General features: G+C 32.0%; 2 protein-coding genes across 3 annotated transcripts in view; one reads left to right on the plus strand and one right to left on the minus strand.

Moving 5' to 3' along the window:
* LOC144847552 (cysteine dioxygenase type 1-like) overlaps window positions 1–9,459 on the minus strand; it is a 106,371-nt gene extending 96,912 nt beyond the window's left edge. For both annotated transcript variants that reach the window (XR_013613755.1, XM_078703974.1), the window contains exons 1-4: window positions 9,146–9,459; window positions 8,761–8,838; window positions 5,737–5,894; window positions 863–1,032 (exon numbers count right to left, since the gene is read on the minus strand). Coding sequence is in view for 1 of the 2 variants with exons in the window: in XM_078703974.1 (XP_078560100.1) it covers window positions 863–1,032; window positions 5,737–5,894; window positions 8,761–8,838; window positions 9,146–9,312 (573 nt within the window). In the remaining variant the exon portion in view is untranslated. The remainder of the gene's footprint in view (window positions 1–862; window positions 1,033–5,736; window positions 5,895–8,760; window positions 8,839–9,145) is intronic.
* A 1,284-nt stretch (window positions 9,460–10,743) lies between these two features.
* On the plus strand, window positions 10,744–17,126 carry LOC144847563 (AP-3 complex subunit sigma-1-like). The gene is made up of 7 exons (XM_078703990.1): window positions 10,744–10,846; window positions 11,280–11,371; window positions 12,091–12,202; window positions 12,602–12,673; window positions 13,925–14,032; window positions 14,716–14,841; window positions 15,517–17,126. Exons 1-6 carry the CDS (start codon window positions 10,778–10,780, stop codon window positions 14,824–14,826), a joined length of 564 nt encoding a protein of 187 aa, XP_078560116.1. The 5' UTR covers window positions 10,744–10,777; the 3' UTR covers window positions 14,827–14,841; window positions 15,517–17,126.
* Window positions 17,127–17,509: the final 383 nt, after the last annotated feature.

A 17,509-nucleotide genomic window follows, 5' to 3' on the forward strand; every position in this document is an offset into this window, starting at 1 on the left:
TTTTAACGTGCTCGTATAGCGTTATTTTAAGTCGGAACTGACTCAAATTTGGTGAATGTACTAAGGATGGTGAGTAGAATGAGATTTTTAAAAAAAATTCATATTTTTTACGCTTTTTAAGTATCGCGCGCGCAAAAACGCATTTTTGCGCAGTAATTTTTTGAAACACGCAAATGGCCTAATTCATGCTCTAAATTGATCAAAACTTAATTTTGAGCGTTTTAAATTTTTAACGCGCGATATCACGCGCATGAACCTACGTGCGCGTGCGTTTTTATTTCCTAATATTTTTACCCTTGATCTGAAGTTTACGTGTAGTGAATTTCATTAATATGTGATAATGAATTATGGAGATATGATTGATAATGTGATTTCGCAAAATGGCGTATAAATGTCGTCACGGATGAGTGATCACGCTGGAAAGCTTATTAGGATTAAGTTGTATTATTTGAAAGATATTCTGAAATTTTTGTAATCATTGACATTAAACTTTTTGAGATAATTGTTACACAAAATAGTGTACAGAAACAATAAAAAGAAAAAAAAAAATAAAAAAAAAAATAATAATAAAGATTTTATACAATAACAATAGGTGATCATTTTATTCTAAATGATCACCTAATAAAGATTTTATACAATAACAATAGGTGATCATTTTATTCTAAATGATCACCTAATAAAGCTCTGTCCACACTACCAAACACTATGCGACAAAAAAACGTGATGTGCCCATATATGGACATGATGACATCATATGACTACCATGCTTGGGCATATCACTACCATATTTGAGCAAATCACACTTTTTTTTTTGTCAAACTAGTTTGATAGTGTAGACAGAGCTTTAGTATACAGTACTTACAAATGGTGTCCTTTCACCAAATTTGCTCCAAAATGTAGTTTTACACGTTATTGAGTGACTAGTTCTCTCATCAAATGATCTGCATGTCTGGATAGGAGGCGAGTACAAGTGCAAACTAACCGCTCTTTCACTATGGCTAACATTCTCAATACGATGAATACCCTTTGTGTCTAAAATAATGAGATCAAATTCATGTAAATAACAATAAAAAAATAAAAGTCTGCAAACACATGAACATCAACACACATGCGTTTTAAATCGTGTGTAAACTCCAAGTAAGAGTTTTGTTAGGCTGTGTTCGGACGTAAAATCAGTTACATGTGTAACTTTACATGTGTAATCAGTGATCGTTCGGACGATGAACAATTTACACGTGTAAACAGTCATATTTCATGCATTTCTTTACACTATTAAGGTCAAATTGCTCTTTATCTTGCGGTTTAAGGTGTAATTGAAAAATCCACCTCATGAGGTGAATTTTTGAAACAGCAAGTTTATCTCAAAATTTACACCACACGCGACCATTACACGTATCAATTTGTTCCGTCCGAACGGGCTCTTAGACCATGTGAAAGGGATAAAGCTACAGTATGAGAAAAAAAACAACTGGCTTCAGAATAAACCCTTCTTTTGAGCATGAATTTAGGTCAAGTTTGGCAGTTACTTGATAACAGAAGACCAACATTTAATTGGTTTGAAATGGCAATTCCTTTAATGAAGTATATATCCCTGATATGAGATTGGGCTGTCAGTAGGATACAATAAGCACATTATGTATTTGTAGTATAGTAATAATTAAATGCCTACGCCTGAAACAAACATTACATGATTAATTTAATTTTATTTATTTCGGCAAAACAGTTATACAGACATAAATACAAAAAAATAGCTAGATTACGCCAAGGAGTGGCAAAAGATAGATTGATTAATTGATATTTTATTACAAATTTACTTGTCTTTCTAATGTATAACTGGGTACAACTGAAAACACAAAGCAATTAGGTTTAACATCAGAAAACTTGAATTTGTTTTCCTTGGAGAAGAGTAAACAGGAATTTCTGTATAATTTTATAAATTAAAGGACTGAAATTGAAATTTTAACTGTAATATACGGTTATTTTACTTCATAATCTTCACTGCAGTGTAAGGTAACCCTCTTGTTCATAACATTTTTGCTAATGTTCGTAAAAATTGAGTTAATATAAGAATGGTCTTTTCTCATAAAATCATTGTCTTGTAACAATTTCATTGGATAACTAAATATTCTCAAATTAAATATATTATTAACATTTTACCTTTACTATATTTGACATTGCAGTTTGAATAAAAAACATATGTTCACAATATTAACTCATTAATTGACCCATTTTTAATTTGGCATGGTCATGAAGAAGGCAGTCTCTGTACTGAATATGTCCTAATATGGCAATGCCAAATATGAATTACGCATCATATCCAATAATATGACAGGTTCAAGATATACTTTATGTACAATAAGATACAGTAAAGTCATCAAATCTAAGATTGTAAGTAATTCTCACTGCATAACAGGAAGCTTGCAGCTTTTGAACAAGACCATGTTTTCAAGGTCTACGTATAGTAGTAGACCAATGTATGCAAAGACCATCAATTAATTACACTACAAAAGAAAATGCATTTTGGTATAGATTATTTTTGGAACATTTTACATCAGAAATTTAAGAATCTTGAAGAGTGCTTTTAACCACTTATGAAGATTAGTACAGTAATTACACATTTTTTTTATTTTATTCATTTCCTCAAAGACAACGACATACAGACAACAAATAGCTTGATTGCAAGGAGTGACAATAGAGGCCAAAGCTTCTGTTGCCGATCAGGCGTGCCACCCCCTACAAAAAAGCTAAAACGTACAAAAATGAATATAATCAATTTATATGGTTCTAAAATAATTTTTTTTTAAATGTATCTATTAAACTTTGTAATGTGCCTGATATCATCATCAAATCAGTGTCAAATCAGTGTTAAATCATTACATGATTGTTCCAGCAAAATCGTTCTGTCTCATGTGGAGCTTTTATGAATTGATTAATACATTTACAGTAGTAAATTGAATTCTTCACTCAATATTGATAAAGAAGGTGTAAATGTCATGGGACTGTTAACTTAAGCAAAGTGTGAATTGATATCACTCTCAGTGAGATATTAGATCAATATCAATGTTTTCACATCATTTCAAGCAGATTAAATGATGTATAATAATTCTTTTAAGGATGGTCCACTACAAATTTTATCAGAATATTGTGGGTCAACACCTCTTACAGCCACTCTAACTCAAAATACAGTACTGTACATTAGTTACAAATAACATTTACAGTATTTCGTGCCGCGCATTTAGGTAGTTGTATTCAAGATGATGAAAGCATTAGGAAACTGAATCAAGCAAAGCTTTATAGTTTAATACGGTTGAAAAAATGGAAATTTGTAAACTCGGACTGGGCATGCGCAAACCCCAAAGCATATCTGGGACAAGAGAGCCTATGAGATGTATGCAGACAGTATAGTCTGTGAAAACCCATTCAATAAAAAAAGGTTTTAGTTTTTCCTGTCAACGTAGTCCGGGTATAATTACCATGCATCAATTTATCATTGAATAATTGTCAAAACAATCCTCCTTCTATGGTAAATATTTTTGGGGAATTGTTCAAGTATAGATGAAGAATTGTTTGATTAGTGAGTACTGTATGTTTGTCGACGGGTGGGAAATTCAAAATTTTGTTTACTGGAGGAATGTTATGTCACCACAACCTTAGGAAATAACGGCCCTACCTGTACAGTAGTGTAGTTTAGGATTATATATCCTTGTTCTGTACAGTAGGTCACAGACTTTGTTCATTTCATACTACACTATATTTACGCTGACACAACATGTTTACTACTGATTGATAAACAAAAATAATTGATAACAAATCATTACTTCAACTGTCGCAGAAAATTTGGTCATAGTTCAATATCATCATTGTATCTAGAACTACGACCATGTAAAGTTCCTGCAAAGGATGAAATGAAGTTTATTATCTGTTATTAAACAGAATATCAATTAAAAAAAGGATCCTTTACACTCAGTACATGAAGAAAGAACAATATATAAAACTATTACATCAAAAGTCGTATGTTTGTTTTTGCAGTGCTACAGTATCATGCCTGTAGCTAGGATTTACAGGGAGGTCCTTTTTTTTTTGGCCAGAGGCGCAAACCCCTCCCTGGGCTCCAGCTATTGTTCAACCTTTTCTATAGGCTTGGCGGAAGGACTTCTTTTGAAAAATATTCTATCACCTTTAATGTTAACATTTCAATATTGTGCCTCACAGATGGTGAGTAATCAATCTTTCTCTGCATTTATCAACACCTTTTCACATACTTCCATAACACAGTCATCAATAACTTTAATGACCCTCTATACAGTTTTACTCATATTGATAAACTCTATTCAAATTTTATCCATGGTATACAGTTTTTAATCTACAGTACAAACAGGTACTGTACTATACAACCAATATTTTTTGTTTGATTTGTACACACCTAAAACTTAAAGACCTTATTAGAAACCAAGGAATGGTCAGTAACCATTCAACTGAACAAAAAAAAATACACATGCATGACGTAGATTGAGTTAATTGACCCATTTCAACTTCTTAGCATACCTACATACTGTAGGCTACGAAAGGTAGAATCGAAGTAGGTACCTTATGGATATCGAACACCATTTGGCACTCTGCTATAGGGACAGTATAACCCATGGCAAAATCCTTTATCGATATCCTATCAATTACATTTAATCTGTTCTTCAGTTGACGTCATTTCCCTAATTGTTCAATAACAAGACAGAAAATAAAACGTTTTAATATTGTAGAATGTTATAGTACAGCCAACTCTCCTTGACAGTACGCAACCAAAAAAACGTACTGCAGGCGACAAAAAGCAAAAATGGTGGCAAGATCTATATTAACAACGCTTTTGAGCATACTCACGATGCTTGGTTTTCTGACGTATTTAATGTCAAAAACTAGTTTAAAGAATTAATTGGGAGTGTTTTTTTATATTTCAGAGAGTCCGGTTTAAGGAAAGTTTACTGTATCATATACAACAATTCATGTGGATTTATTTTAGTGTTTATTTAATACCTAAATAAGTCCACAGGAATGTTTATAGAATACAACCAGTTACAACTGTCCTTCTGTGGCATAGACTAAAACAGGATGATGTAGTATGCTTACAAACTACAATATATACAAATAATTGTAGTTTTACAAATCATCAATCTGTACTAATTCGTCACAGTATACTATAAACCTACTATACAGTATACTTCTTTCATTTAGAAAATTACTATGTAAAAATAATCTTTTTAATGGACAAGTATCATCTTTAACTAAATCACTGATGAATAAGTTAGTGTACATACAGTGCCATAACCATTAGTTCATCACGATATGGTTTAAAACTATTTTCTCTTTCTTGGTTTTCTTATAAATACTACTGTTCCTGTCACCTCTCTTAATAATATCACACAATACTATCTGAAAACTGCAAACTCTCCCAAACCAGACATACATTTGACATCTATTAGGTCTCAAATCTTTTTTTTAAACACATTTGGAATAAAATCAGACATGATATTAGGCCAGCTTGTGTACAGTATGTCCAGTATAGGGAGAGTTGTTGACTGTACATTACTTCCCACAACATAAATTATAAAGTTAACCTACATAAATGAACCTAAGAATCTAATCTGATCAGTAAATGTGTGTTACTACTGTACATTCATTAGTGGGTTGTACTTGTATCATCGGCACAATACTTACAACTACCTTAACTAACAAACCCAAACTTACCATTGATATACGCAACCTGGTCTAATGTATAGTCAGTTGTTCCAATAACATTCATTTTTGTCTTCTCAGACTCTGATGGCCATTGGTACAATGTTTCTCTCAAGCTCCCATCCAAAACCTTCATGAAGCAATGGGAATCTGAATGACTATGAATAGTACTAATGAAAAAAATGATAAAAAGAACTTTAAAAACTTAATCATGTTATTATGGCACTACGATAGACAACCCTGCTAACACACTATTCTTAATCTTATATCTTTTTCACTTGTATTTCTTTCTTAACTAGTTTTCTTTATTTATTCTCAATAGACCACTAGGCAGATAAGATTCTTACTAGCCAACATATTTTTATAGACCTACAGTACAGTACATTACAATACTACAGTATATTCTGATTTATATTGTAAGTAAACTAGTGTACAAACTGTGTTGCTAATTTCACTTAACAACAACGCAGAGTACACTGGTTTTTTACAATACATTTACAGTACTTAAATCTGTAACCAACAACATTCTATTGTCCAGGCCTTGTCTTTTAAGGCGAGTGAGTGCGATCACTCACCTAACACACTCCTAAACTGCCCTTGAGGAGTGCGATTTACAACACGCTTAAACTTCTACACAACAACATACAAACAGCACACCTACAGCATCCCTGAATGTATTGAGGAGTGCAATTTGTAGCACACCTATAATTTTGAAAAGACAAGGCCTGATTGTCTACACTATACTGTATAATAGTGATACTATAAATATATTTGTAGATACCCTTTTCACATCTGCATAAATTGGTACAACTTGTAACCAGGTTTGATCACCCGATTTATAACATTACACGTTTTGTTTTGTTCGACAAGGATAACCATAAGCAAATTCATTCACCGAACCGGGGGAAAGCAGTAAGTTGCACGTTATTTGATGACTATGATTGGTCAGTTTAATGTACTGTAGTAACAACTCAGGACATCTAGGAACCAAAAATTGTCTTCAGACAATGTAAACCTGGCTACAACTTTTGCAGGTGTGAAAACGGTATTATTAAAATCATTGGTAAAAGGAAAGAACAAAATAGAACTAAGCGTAGAAATATTGTAACTGAAATGGTAAATAATTTAAAATTGTACAATTTTTACTTGCCACTTTTACAGTAACTCGAGCACAAATTTTTTGAATACCTAGAATGCTATACACACTGTTGTGGTTTAGCTTGGTTGCCACTAGGACGCAATGCAAGGACGTAGACACAACGCAAATAATTTGACAAATCATACCATGATAGGTCATCCAAACTGCTTGTGAAACTTTGCGTTGTGCCTACGTCGTTGAGTTGCATTGCAGCCAAAAAAGCTTCTAACTAATAATACAGACAGTATTCTATTCATTCAAATAACAAAATGTTTTTCCCACGTACGGTACAGTTTCAATTTATTACATTATATTCTTTACAAGAATATGAAGAAATTAAAATGACAAGACTCATCATAGACCTTTTTACTGTACATATATTTTAAACATAATCAACTAAACTTTATATAATAGGCCATAAATTGGTATACAATACAAAAATTAACCACATGGGCCATTACTGTGTAATGTGAATGAGTGATTTTGTGAAGTGCAATTGTTCACCAAATTGATTTCTAATATATTCAGTCAAATAAGTGTAATGTGTGGGTATAATAAAAGTATTATTTTATATCATAGCACAGGCTATTGTATTTTTATCCAGGTATGTTGGTCATTTAAACTGTAAACATTAACTGGTAGAGGCTCTTTAGAAATACCAGCACTGTATAATAATACAATTCCCATTGGCCAACAGTCAATTCTCTCAAGTACCAGACACCTTTGGGCTGGCCAAATGCCTGGTGTTTCGGAAAGTCTGGTATTTGGAATGACTTTTAATGGTAAACATGAATTTGGGACCTTTTGAACCTCAAACAAAATATTGTTTTTTGGGAGAGTTTCTGGTTTTCAGAGAGTTCGCTACTGGGAGAGTTGTCTGTATATATACTGACTTCAGTACAGTATATGGATTTCTTTGTCAACTTCACCGATGAAAGGATGCTACAGTAGTTCAAAAAGTTAGAGAAATCATGATTTAAAAATTTTTATTTATAATGTTTTTCCTCAATTGGGCCAATCATACACAATGTAGATTTTGCGCAGACAACAAACTGCTACAGTTATACCTCCATGAGTAGACAATCAATTTTCGCTTACCAGCTTTAATATTGTCCTGTTTGAATATGACATTGATGACAATAACATAACATACAATACTATGTTGACTTAAGTTGTATTCAATTTATTTTGTATAATTTGTTTAGATTTCATCGTTTTACAATTAATTATTTAATACCTCTCCTAGCCATATAAAATGTTTTGATTGCTAATGTTGAGCTAAACATGTTTATTGGATAAATTTGCAGGTATTAATTTAGAGAAACAAGATACGAAGGAGCAATATGTTTATTACGACAGAATGATATATTTACATTACATGTGACATTATTACTGTTGTACTTGACAAATATGATGGTATAACATATTTACAGTTTGCATCATCTGGTCAAACAATATTTTCATTGTATAGTTTTTAATTAGTTGTACTATATAACCGTATTTATTCAAATAAAAACCTCCCTCGAAAATGCCCCAATAGAACATCATTTTGAATAAACGCCTCCCTCCTACTGAACAATAAACACCCCAGGCATTTATTCAAATAAACATAGTATAAATTTCAAGGGAATTATAGCACTTAGAATAATTGTTATCTATCTGTGGAGTTAAAGTAAGTCTGTATATAATTTATGCTTATTAATTTGTTGGAAGATGTGATTTCCAGATTACCGGGTCTCAGTACTATTCACTCATTTCAAGGCCTAATAATTCTACCAAATATTATTTATATTGCTTTAACAACACATACTTTGAACGATCGCTGAACTAGACAATAAATATGAATTCAATTTATATAGTTTTTTAATGTTTATTATTAATAACATTAAAAATCATACCTGCCCATTCCTTCACCCCAGCACAAAACAATGAGATTAAACCTTCCATTTCCTTCATTTGCCAAGTTTCTTGTATACCTAAATTAAAAAGATAAAAATTAAAAGAAAACTAAACTAAATGGCATATTAAAAATTTCCTTCAATTGTCCCATCCAACCTACAGTAGGCCCACCTAGGCCTACTGTAGTATTTAATTTAAAAATAGTTTGTGCCATGAAACAAGACAATATTACGATGATGAAAAATGATTTAATTTAAAGTAATTGAGCAATTATAATTTATTTAGTTATAAAAAGGCCTAGAATCTTATAAAAAGGGCTAGAATCTTATAAAAAGGGCTAGAATCTTAAAGCAACTAACTTACAAGATGTTCATATGGACCTACCTGTGTGGGTCAAAGTGTGCATATTTTTTCCAATCGAGTGCACCACTGCTCTTGTAATTTTCCATAACTGTTTGAACTTCTTCGATATTTACTCTCTCCGATGAAAATATTTCAGTCAAAGTTTCTCCTAATGTATCTATCGTACAGTAGGATACTGGAGAATTCATTTTGAAACTTCTGTTAATAAGTTGACTTTAATAAAAATTAATTTGTAATTGCTAAGCAAGGAGCTAGGCCTAGGCCTCTTCTATTAGGCTTCTGTCGTTTTTGGACACACCGGAGACCACCACCAGCAGTTGCGTTTTGTTGGATTATAAAACGCGCATGTCGATTTTATGAATGGGAAAAATAAGAAATCGTGTCGTGGTCGTCGAAAGGACACGTACTGTAATGACGTCACATTTTCTATCGATCGCCGCTTTTTAGCTCCCTCTATAGGTGAACAAAGTTTTATAAAAGGATCTCTATCAAAGAACTTAGATCTCTATGTACAATACTTTACTTAGATGTTTTATAGGGTTTTTAAAAATAGTCTTTTACTTACGCCGCCTTATATAGCTATAAAGACCGAAACATGGCATGAATGAATTCCCTCTTTTTGGATAGGTCAATGCGTTTTTTCTATGGGAACCATGTTGCCCGCATTATAGAAGTTAGTATTACTTATTGCACACATTCTGTTGTTTTAAGCATACCACCACTGTACATTAGGGAAAATTAAAAGTTGCATTTTTTAAATAATGAATGTTTACTCTATTTATGAGTTGGGTGACGAGAATATTTCATGAGTTGAAAAATTGACTGATCTAATAATTTAACGAGGCGGAGCCAAATTGAAAATAGAGCAGTCAATTTTTCATCGAATTAAATATTCTCTCCATTCAACGAAAACAAAACATTCATTATTTGTTTTATATAACACATCTAATAACGTTCAATATAGGAAGCTAGGCCATAACAATTAGGCATGAGTGCCTTCCAACATTAGACGAGGAGTAGGCCAAGACAAGTTGATTTCCGAACGCGATCAGTCAAGTCAAAAATTCTCAAAATGTTTACAGAAGCTGAACATGTATTATTAGAGCGCGCGTTAAATATCACCATTAGATATCACTTTTTCGTTAGATAGTAGTAATTCTAAAATGACACGTGATGCATAATTGACCAATCAAATTAAAACACAAAATAATTATTAAATTCTGATTCTGAATTAATAGTTAGTATATATTATTAATAATGTAATATAATGTTATGTATTTTATTGTTACCACCTGAAAAAACTGTTATTTGATTTAAATAATATATGACGTTTAATATACAAATATAAATTTATTTGGTCGGCGTACCTTAATTGAGTCAATCAATATGTATTTTGTGTCACTTTTTTTTAAAACGTGTTTGAGGTTGAAACAATTAAAAAAAGCCGTTATATACAACTTTTAAATAAGTTTAGCGTGCAAACAAGCTTCTTCTCGTTCTGTCTGTTCTTGGGTGTGTACTACAGAGAGTTGTAGTATAAGAAGCCGAAAGTGTATGAATAAAATAGAGGGCGCGCATCATCTAATCATAAATCGATTTTTCTAAAGAGGGCGTTATTTCGGTCAAGAAAAAGCAGAAATTTTATCAAAAAATATGATAAAGGCAATATTAGTATTTAATAACCATGGGAAACCACGGCTTTCAAAATTCTACACGTATTTTGTAAGTATTATTATGTACATTGTTTAAAAAATGATATTTATATTGATCTAAGCGGGTATTTATCATCATTAATCCTAGGCCTATCAGACAGAGAGGAGGGCCGGGCCAGACATCAGCGACCGCACAGCCGGCAGTAGTAGACAGGCTAGTGGAAAAAAGTAGACCATAGCCTAGGCCTGCTTGTATCTTACGTTTAAAAAAAGACCTACTACAGCATACTAGGCCTAACTGAGAATAAATATATTATGTATTAATGGTGTAATTGTTTAATGAAATGGATGGGTACCACCAGCATTTTATAAATACCATCCTAGAATAGCAACAAGGCCTACAAAATACAGTACTTCTAGTAGGCATAGCCTAACTAGTTAGGCCAAATAAATAGTTAAATAGGGCCCTACATGTTCTTTGTATTTGTTTAAATATTTTTTAGAATGAAGATATGCAGCAACAGTTTATCCGTGAGACATTTCACCTTGTTTCAAAGCGAGATGACAATGTCTGTAATTTCTTAGAGGCTGGATCGTGAGTAAAACATTAAATTATTATTATTTTGTGTGCTCTAGCTTTTTTTTTGTCATTATTTAATAAATATATATTTTAGATAGTATACTGTTTTATTATGAAAAATATGCTAACAATAGAATAGATGTTCAGACGGCCTTACATCTGAGAGGTAAAGTTACATAGACTGAACATTATATATGTTTGCATTACTTTTAGTGAGCATCTATTCTACACGATGCTTAATACAAGGTACATTTACTTGCAAGGCTGCTTTGAATTATTAATTGCGTCTAATAATAATAGTACGAATTTGTAACGCGCCAATTCCAGCAGTAAGTGATCAAAGGCGCAGTGTATGAGAGAGCTCAATCTGAAAGAAAAAGATGAGTTTTCAAGGCAGATTTAAACGAACATGATCTAATAGAGGCGGTTAGGTCATTCCATAAGCGAGAGGCAGAAGAAGTGAAGGTGCTTAAGCCAGTGCTAGTTCGCTAGCATGTATCATTAAATTCCTTGTGTATACAGAAGTAGCACATTGTCTGTAGAAAGGTTGAAGTAACTTAATAGAGTGTCTTCACAGGCACTACCCAGGGCTTACAAACTGCTACTTTAAGGTGTACTTCCGACTCCTCTGATTGCGTCCTTAAATGTAATTTAAACATGTCTTTATCTACCAAGGTAAGGTAAATTATTTTTTTAATGAAAACATCTTATATTCATTTTTGTTTTATTTTTAGATTAATTGGAGGCTCAGATTACAAAATTGTGTACAGACATTATGCTACATTATACTTTGTTTTCTGTGTTGATTCCTCAGAAAGTGAGCTTGGAATTTTAGATCTTATACAGGTAGGGTACTTGTTAGGTTTCCCTTAAATGTAATCCTGAACCAACATTTAAACTTTCCATTCCAGTTTTGAACGCATTATTGAACTGTATTAGTGTTGGCAAGTAAGCTAGATTTTGCAATCCAATGAAAAGTTTAAATAATAGGAAAATAATGCTTAAAAAAGAACAATGTTTCGACTCCATCGTGGGTACAATGAAGAAATTCTAAAAAGCAACTAATTATATAACACAAACCAAAGGTCAAAGTTTAAACAAAAAAAGACCTATTGTCTAACATCCTGTTAAATGAAAAGCTTAGCTTTTACCATAGAGATATTATAGTGATATTATTTTTCACTATTATATCTCTATGCTTTACAAAGTCACATGAAAAGTTATAAAATTATTTTATTGTTTCAGGTTTTTGTTGAAACATTAGATAAATGTTTTGAGAATGTTTGTGAATTAGACCTAATATTCCATGTTGACAAGGTAGGTCTGAATTTTTCAATACAGCATGAAATGACATACTAATTTCTTTGGTTTTGATCAGTGTTATTAGTTTAGTAGAATTTGTAATTTCATAAGCAATGCAGTTTTTGATTTAATGAAGGATATAAATTAGATTGAACAATCTGCTGCCCTCTATCTTGAAATACTGTATCCCTCATAATAGCACACTAGATACTTTCATTCGATGTGAAACGACTAATTAAAAAAAGGGTGCAGTAGTGTCAACAATAGAAATTGATAAATAGTTCAAATTAATTCATGGATAAACTGTTTTTAATGTAAATCTGTAATTTCATTACAAAAAATGAACCATTGTACTTTTTTTATTTTACAAAAAAAGCTAGTATGTGTGTGTTAAAAAATAATAAATGGTCAGTTTTAACCAACCATGCTGGTACCTACCGCTGTATTATTTATTCTTTATACTGGGTAGCCCCTTCAGTCAAAGACTGTTCTCATAGAGGGCCCAGTGTATAGTACTATGATGAGTTTGTGACAGTGGCTGTGTGTGAACTAGTACACTCTTTTGTAAGTTATATGCATAACATTTTCGTGCAATATTATTTATTGATATTAGTGTTTAGTTTGTTTGGCTTTTTCTTGGTTTACTTATTTTTTTCCCTCCCTCCACTAAGCGCATTGAGACAACATTGTTTATGGAACAAGAAGCTATATAAATATATTAACATTTAAAGTTCTACCATTTATACAAAGTAGTTGTATACTCCTCTACTGTACTAAATATCTTTACACAGGAGTAATAACTACCTGTTTAATAGTTGAATTAACACCTGACCTTCAAAATAAAAAGGTCTGTTCAGGTGCCATATTTCTACACAAAAGGCATTGTTAACTAATATAAAGATCAAGCTGTTTAACCATAGAGTTGTACTACTTTACTACTTTTTTTGCATTGAAATACTTTGTAGGAATCCATTAAAATTGACCTGTTTATATTCCTTGTAATTTTAAACCACTTCTCTAAAAGTTCCTTGATCTTTTAAACAGGTTGTAAAATGTAATACTGTGAAATACAGTTTTATCACAACAAATAATAGAAAGATTAATGATAGATACTTGTGAAAGAATATTAAACAAAATCACTTTCATTTTTTGGCAAAAGTGAATAACTTTATGGACACTACAAAATGACCTATTCAGTTTGATACTACAATATTTGTATGTTTTGGAGGGCGATACATCTTTTAACACATCCTATATTATAAATAGGTACACTATATATTGTCGGAGCTTGTGATGGGTGGCATGGTACTAGAAACAAACATGACAGAGATATTGACTAGGATTGATGAACAAAGTAAATTGGAAAAACAAGAGGTAAGGCCACACCTACCTGTACACATACAGGCATGTAACAAGCTGGTGGAGGGTGCTTTAATTACACTATGTAGCACTATAGTAATAATTAAATCCAAAGGCAAATTACTGAAAAAATGACAATGCTGTGGGTATCAGTGGCTGGATCTCAATGGAGATACAAAAAAAGCGAAAAGCTAAATCAAAACGATAAGTAAAACAGCCAGAAAAGTTAGCAGAGCTTTGGGGCAACACTAGCCCTTCATTACTATAGTAATAATTATAGACATCTGCCCTTTGTAGACTAGTATTAATCAAATAATCAACCAAGAATGATCCATGGGGTGCAGCTCTAGGGGCACATGCTCTCACTTTTTGACTTAAAATAAAGTATCTTACCACCCCGATTTGATAAACGCCTCCCCCGATTTGATAAACGCCTCCCCCGATTTGATAAACGCCTCCCCCGAATAAACACACCCCATAGAAGAACATATTGAATAAATAAAATGTACATGTGGTCAAAACTGTTTTGCCAATTTTGAAAGATTAAGAATTTTTGTTTAAAAGGTATGCAGGTATTACCTGGTTTTTGTTTTAACTGTCAAATTATCAATAGTGGTCATAAAGTTGTGTCATTTTCAAAACTCATTGATATAGTATTAGCAAACCCATTTAATACTATTATTGTAATCTTACTGTAGGCTGGTCTATCTGCTGCCCCAGCCAGAGCAGCTGCTGCTGTCAAAAGTATTAATCTGCCCAACATTCCTACACCTAACATCCAGCTTCCAAATCTACCTTCCTTCAAGTGAGGAGGAACATTGCAGGTAAATTAACAGTTAATATCATGCAGATTTCTTTTCAATATTATAACAACACCTTTCATATTATGCAAATTTGTGTTTTATTTGTTATAAGCACTGTTTGAATTAACACCACATGTAGAGTTTTTTTTCCAATTACTAGCATTTTTACAATTAACACTATGACAACTATATTTTAACATCACCTTTAGCACTCATTGCATTATAAAAGGTATTTACAAATAAAAAAATATATTCCAGGTGTTTGGTAAAAAAAATGTCATAAATTGTATTGTTTGGCTCATTTTCATTTATGTAACAATAAAAATATTTAAACAATATTTAAATAAAATAATATGCGATAATAAGAAATAATAATTTATGAGATTTTCTATAGAGAAACTTGTGTCAAACTAGTTTGACAAAAAAGGGTGAGCACATCACATTTTATTGTCATTATAAAGTTTGATAGTGTAGACAGAGCTTTATTCCCTCCTGAGTGTTAACTATAATGGCTACTAATGGTCAAATTTTGCTATAAAGTTTGATGAAAATTTGCAATTCTTAGGTGGGACTTGAACCCAAGACCTTCTGCCTCCAAGGAAGCAGTGGGTACTTATACACCAACTAACACGATGATAATTGAACAACTAATTTGAAGTAATGTAGCTTAAATAATATATTGTTTTTTTGTTTCAGTTTTCTTTCAACAATGTGGTTAAACACCTGAAGGTTCACCGTGTCTAATACTGTATCTTGTTATACTGAGCACCCTACATGTATCTATGAAGTGCAATTTAGATGTGTGTAGCTAGTAGCTAGCTAGCTGGTATAACAATCAATATTCTAAATGAAGATTGTTAATCTTACAGTAAAACATTGATTGGTTAAATGATTGCACTTATTGCCAGGCCAGAAATTACTTTAATTAATTTACTGGTAGGCTTTCTGAGGAGTAAATTATTGTTAATGTTTCAGCTTTTAGAAAGATTATCGGCATATGTTCAGGTATACATTACACGCCTATGAAGAATGCACTGGAAAACCGAAGTCTGTGAACTTTAAGCAGAATATTTCATTCAAACTTTACAAATCTGGAATTAATTTTAATGATTTTCGGAAAGAAATATTGTAAGATTAAAATTCTTCAATCTGGACGCCCTTAGACTTTCCCAAATGTTCTTGTTTCCCAGAATGTTTGGTTTTCAGAATAAATTTTAAATAGCATTGAAGACCTTACAAGATTTGGGAAAGTTTTCCATTTTTAGAAAGTCCGGTTATTGAGATAATAATACATCAACACAGTGTTGTTAGTATTCCCACATCTACAGGATATTGACCACATTAGTCTAATCTACCAATTTTGTAATAAAATCTGGTAAATTATGTGAGATCTAGAAAGATTTACAAAAGGCACACATCAGCATGTTGAAATGCAAGAATATTAGTATTGTGATAATGGTGAACTTATTTATGGTTGGAAACAGTTTATTAGGAAAACTCTGTTTGTATATGAATGGAGAAATATGTTTATTTCTTATAAAGCTCTGTCTACACTGTCAAATTTGATGTGACAAAAAATATAATAATAATATATGGACATGATGATGTCATATTATTACTATACTATTTTTAGGCACAACACACTTAGTGTAGACAGAGCTTTGGCTTATTTCTCCGTGGTACATGTTATAACACCTAATGGTGCTCACAGCCAACTCATTGATTGTTAATAAATTAATAATAGATAAGTTAAAATACATTAATTGGAAGAATTTATGTTCAAAACAATAATCTGTTTTTTTATGTGAGGTAGTAATAATATTTATCATACATTTTAATTTGTATATTGTAAATTTAGAACGTAGATGTTATGGTGTCACTACTGTTAACATCAGTTGTTAAAATAATATTATTTTAGATTTAACTTGTGTTTTTAAATGTCAATATATAGTGATATAATGTGTTTCCAAAAAAAAAAGACCAATGGAAGATTTCTATTAACTTTTATAAAGACCAAAATATAAGAATTTGGGAGAACCTAAGTTCATACTCAAAGGCAAACATACCTGGGTACTGTATGTTGGTGTGAAAGCTCTGTATGACTATGAAGTTACTCCATGGTATAACTGGCTTATGCCTTAATAACACTCCAAATGTCTAACACAATTTTCTATTATCTATTGGGTAACCTTTAGTCAAAGTTTATAACAAAAATATGGTAATGCAGTACTTATATTTAATTATAAGACAAAGATTTTTTTTTGTATAGATATGATACAAAAGAATAAAGAGATCAATGGGAATTTAATTTGGTCTAGCTGAAGCTAAACTAATTGTTTGTTAAAATGCCCTAATTGTGATGGTAGTGATTCTTCACTACATTGTGTAAAATTTGAATAGTCTCCCAAAATAATAATAATGTAATTAATCTTTGTAAATGTATTTATTCACATTATATGTTGTATTTTAATTAAAGTTGGGTAGCCGAGTGGTTAGGACACTTGACTGTCATACAGAGAGACCCGGGTTCAACTCCCAGTTCACTCAGCTGTAAATGAGTACCTGGTTGAAAATGCTAGGGAGAAAAAGGCTGCGTGGAAAGGAACTGGCCACCCTACCACATAATGCCGAGGCTTAGTACAATGAGCTCCTAACAGCTCATTCCCCTACGTTCAGAATGAACACGGGA

The sequence above is a fragment of the Antedon bifida genome, chromosome 1, assembly GCF_963402885.1.
Source record: "Antedon bifida chromosome 1, ecAntBifi1.1, whole genome shotgun sequence".
NCBI lineage: Eukaryota > Metazoa > Echinodermata > Crinoidea > Comatulida > Antedonidae > Antedon > Antedon bifida.

Coding starts and splice junctions, on each gene's coding strand:
- LOC144847563 (XM_078703990.1), top strand. CDS start 10,778: ATGATAAAGGCAATATTAGTATTTAATAACCATGGGAAACCACGGCTT. Junction 10,847..11,279: donor CAAAATTCTACACGTATTTT/GTAAGTATTATT, acceptor AATATTTTTTAG/AATGAAGATATGCAGCAACA. Junction 11,372..12,090: donor AATTTCTTAGAGGCTGGATC/GTGAGTAAAACA, acceptor TTTTATTTTTAG/ATTAATTGGAGGCTCAGATT.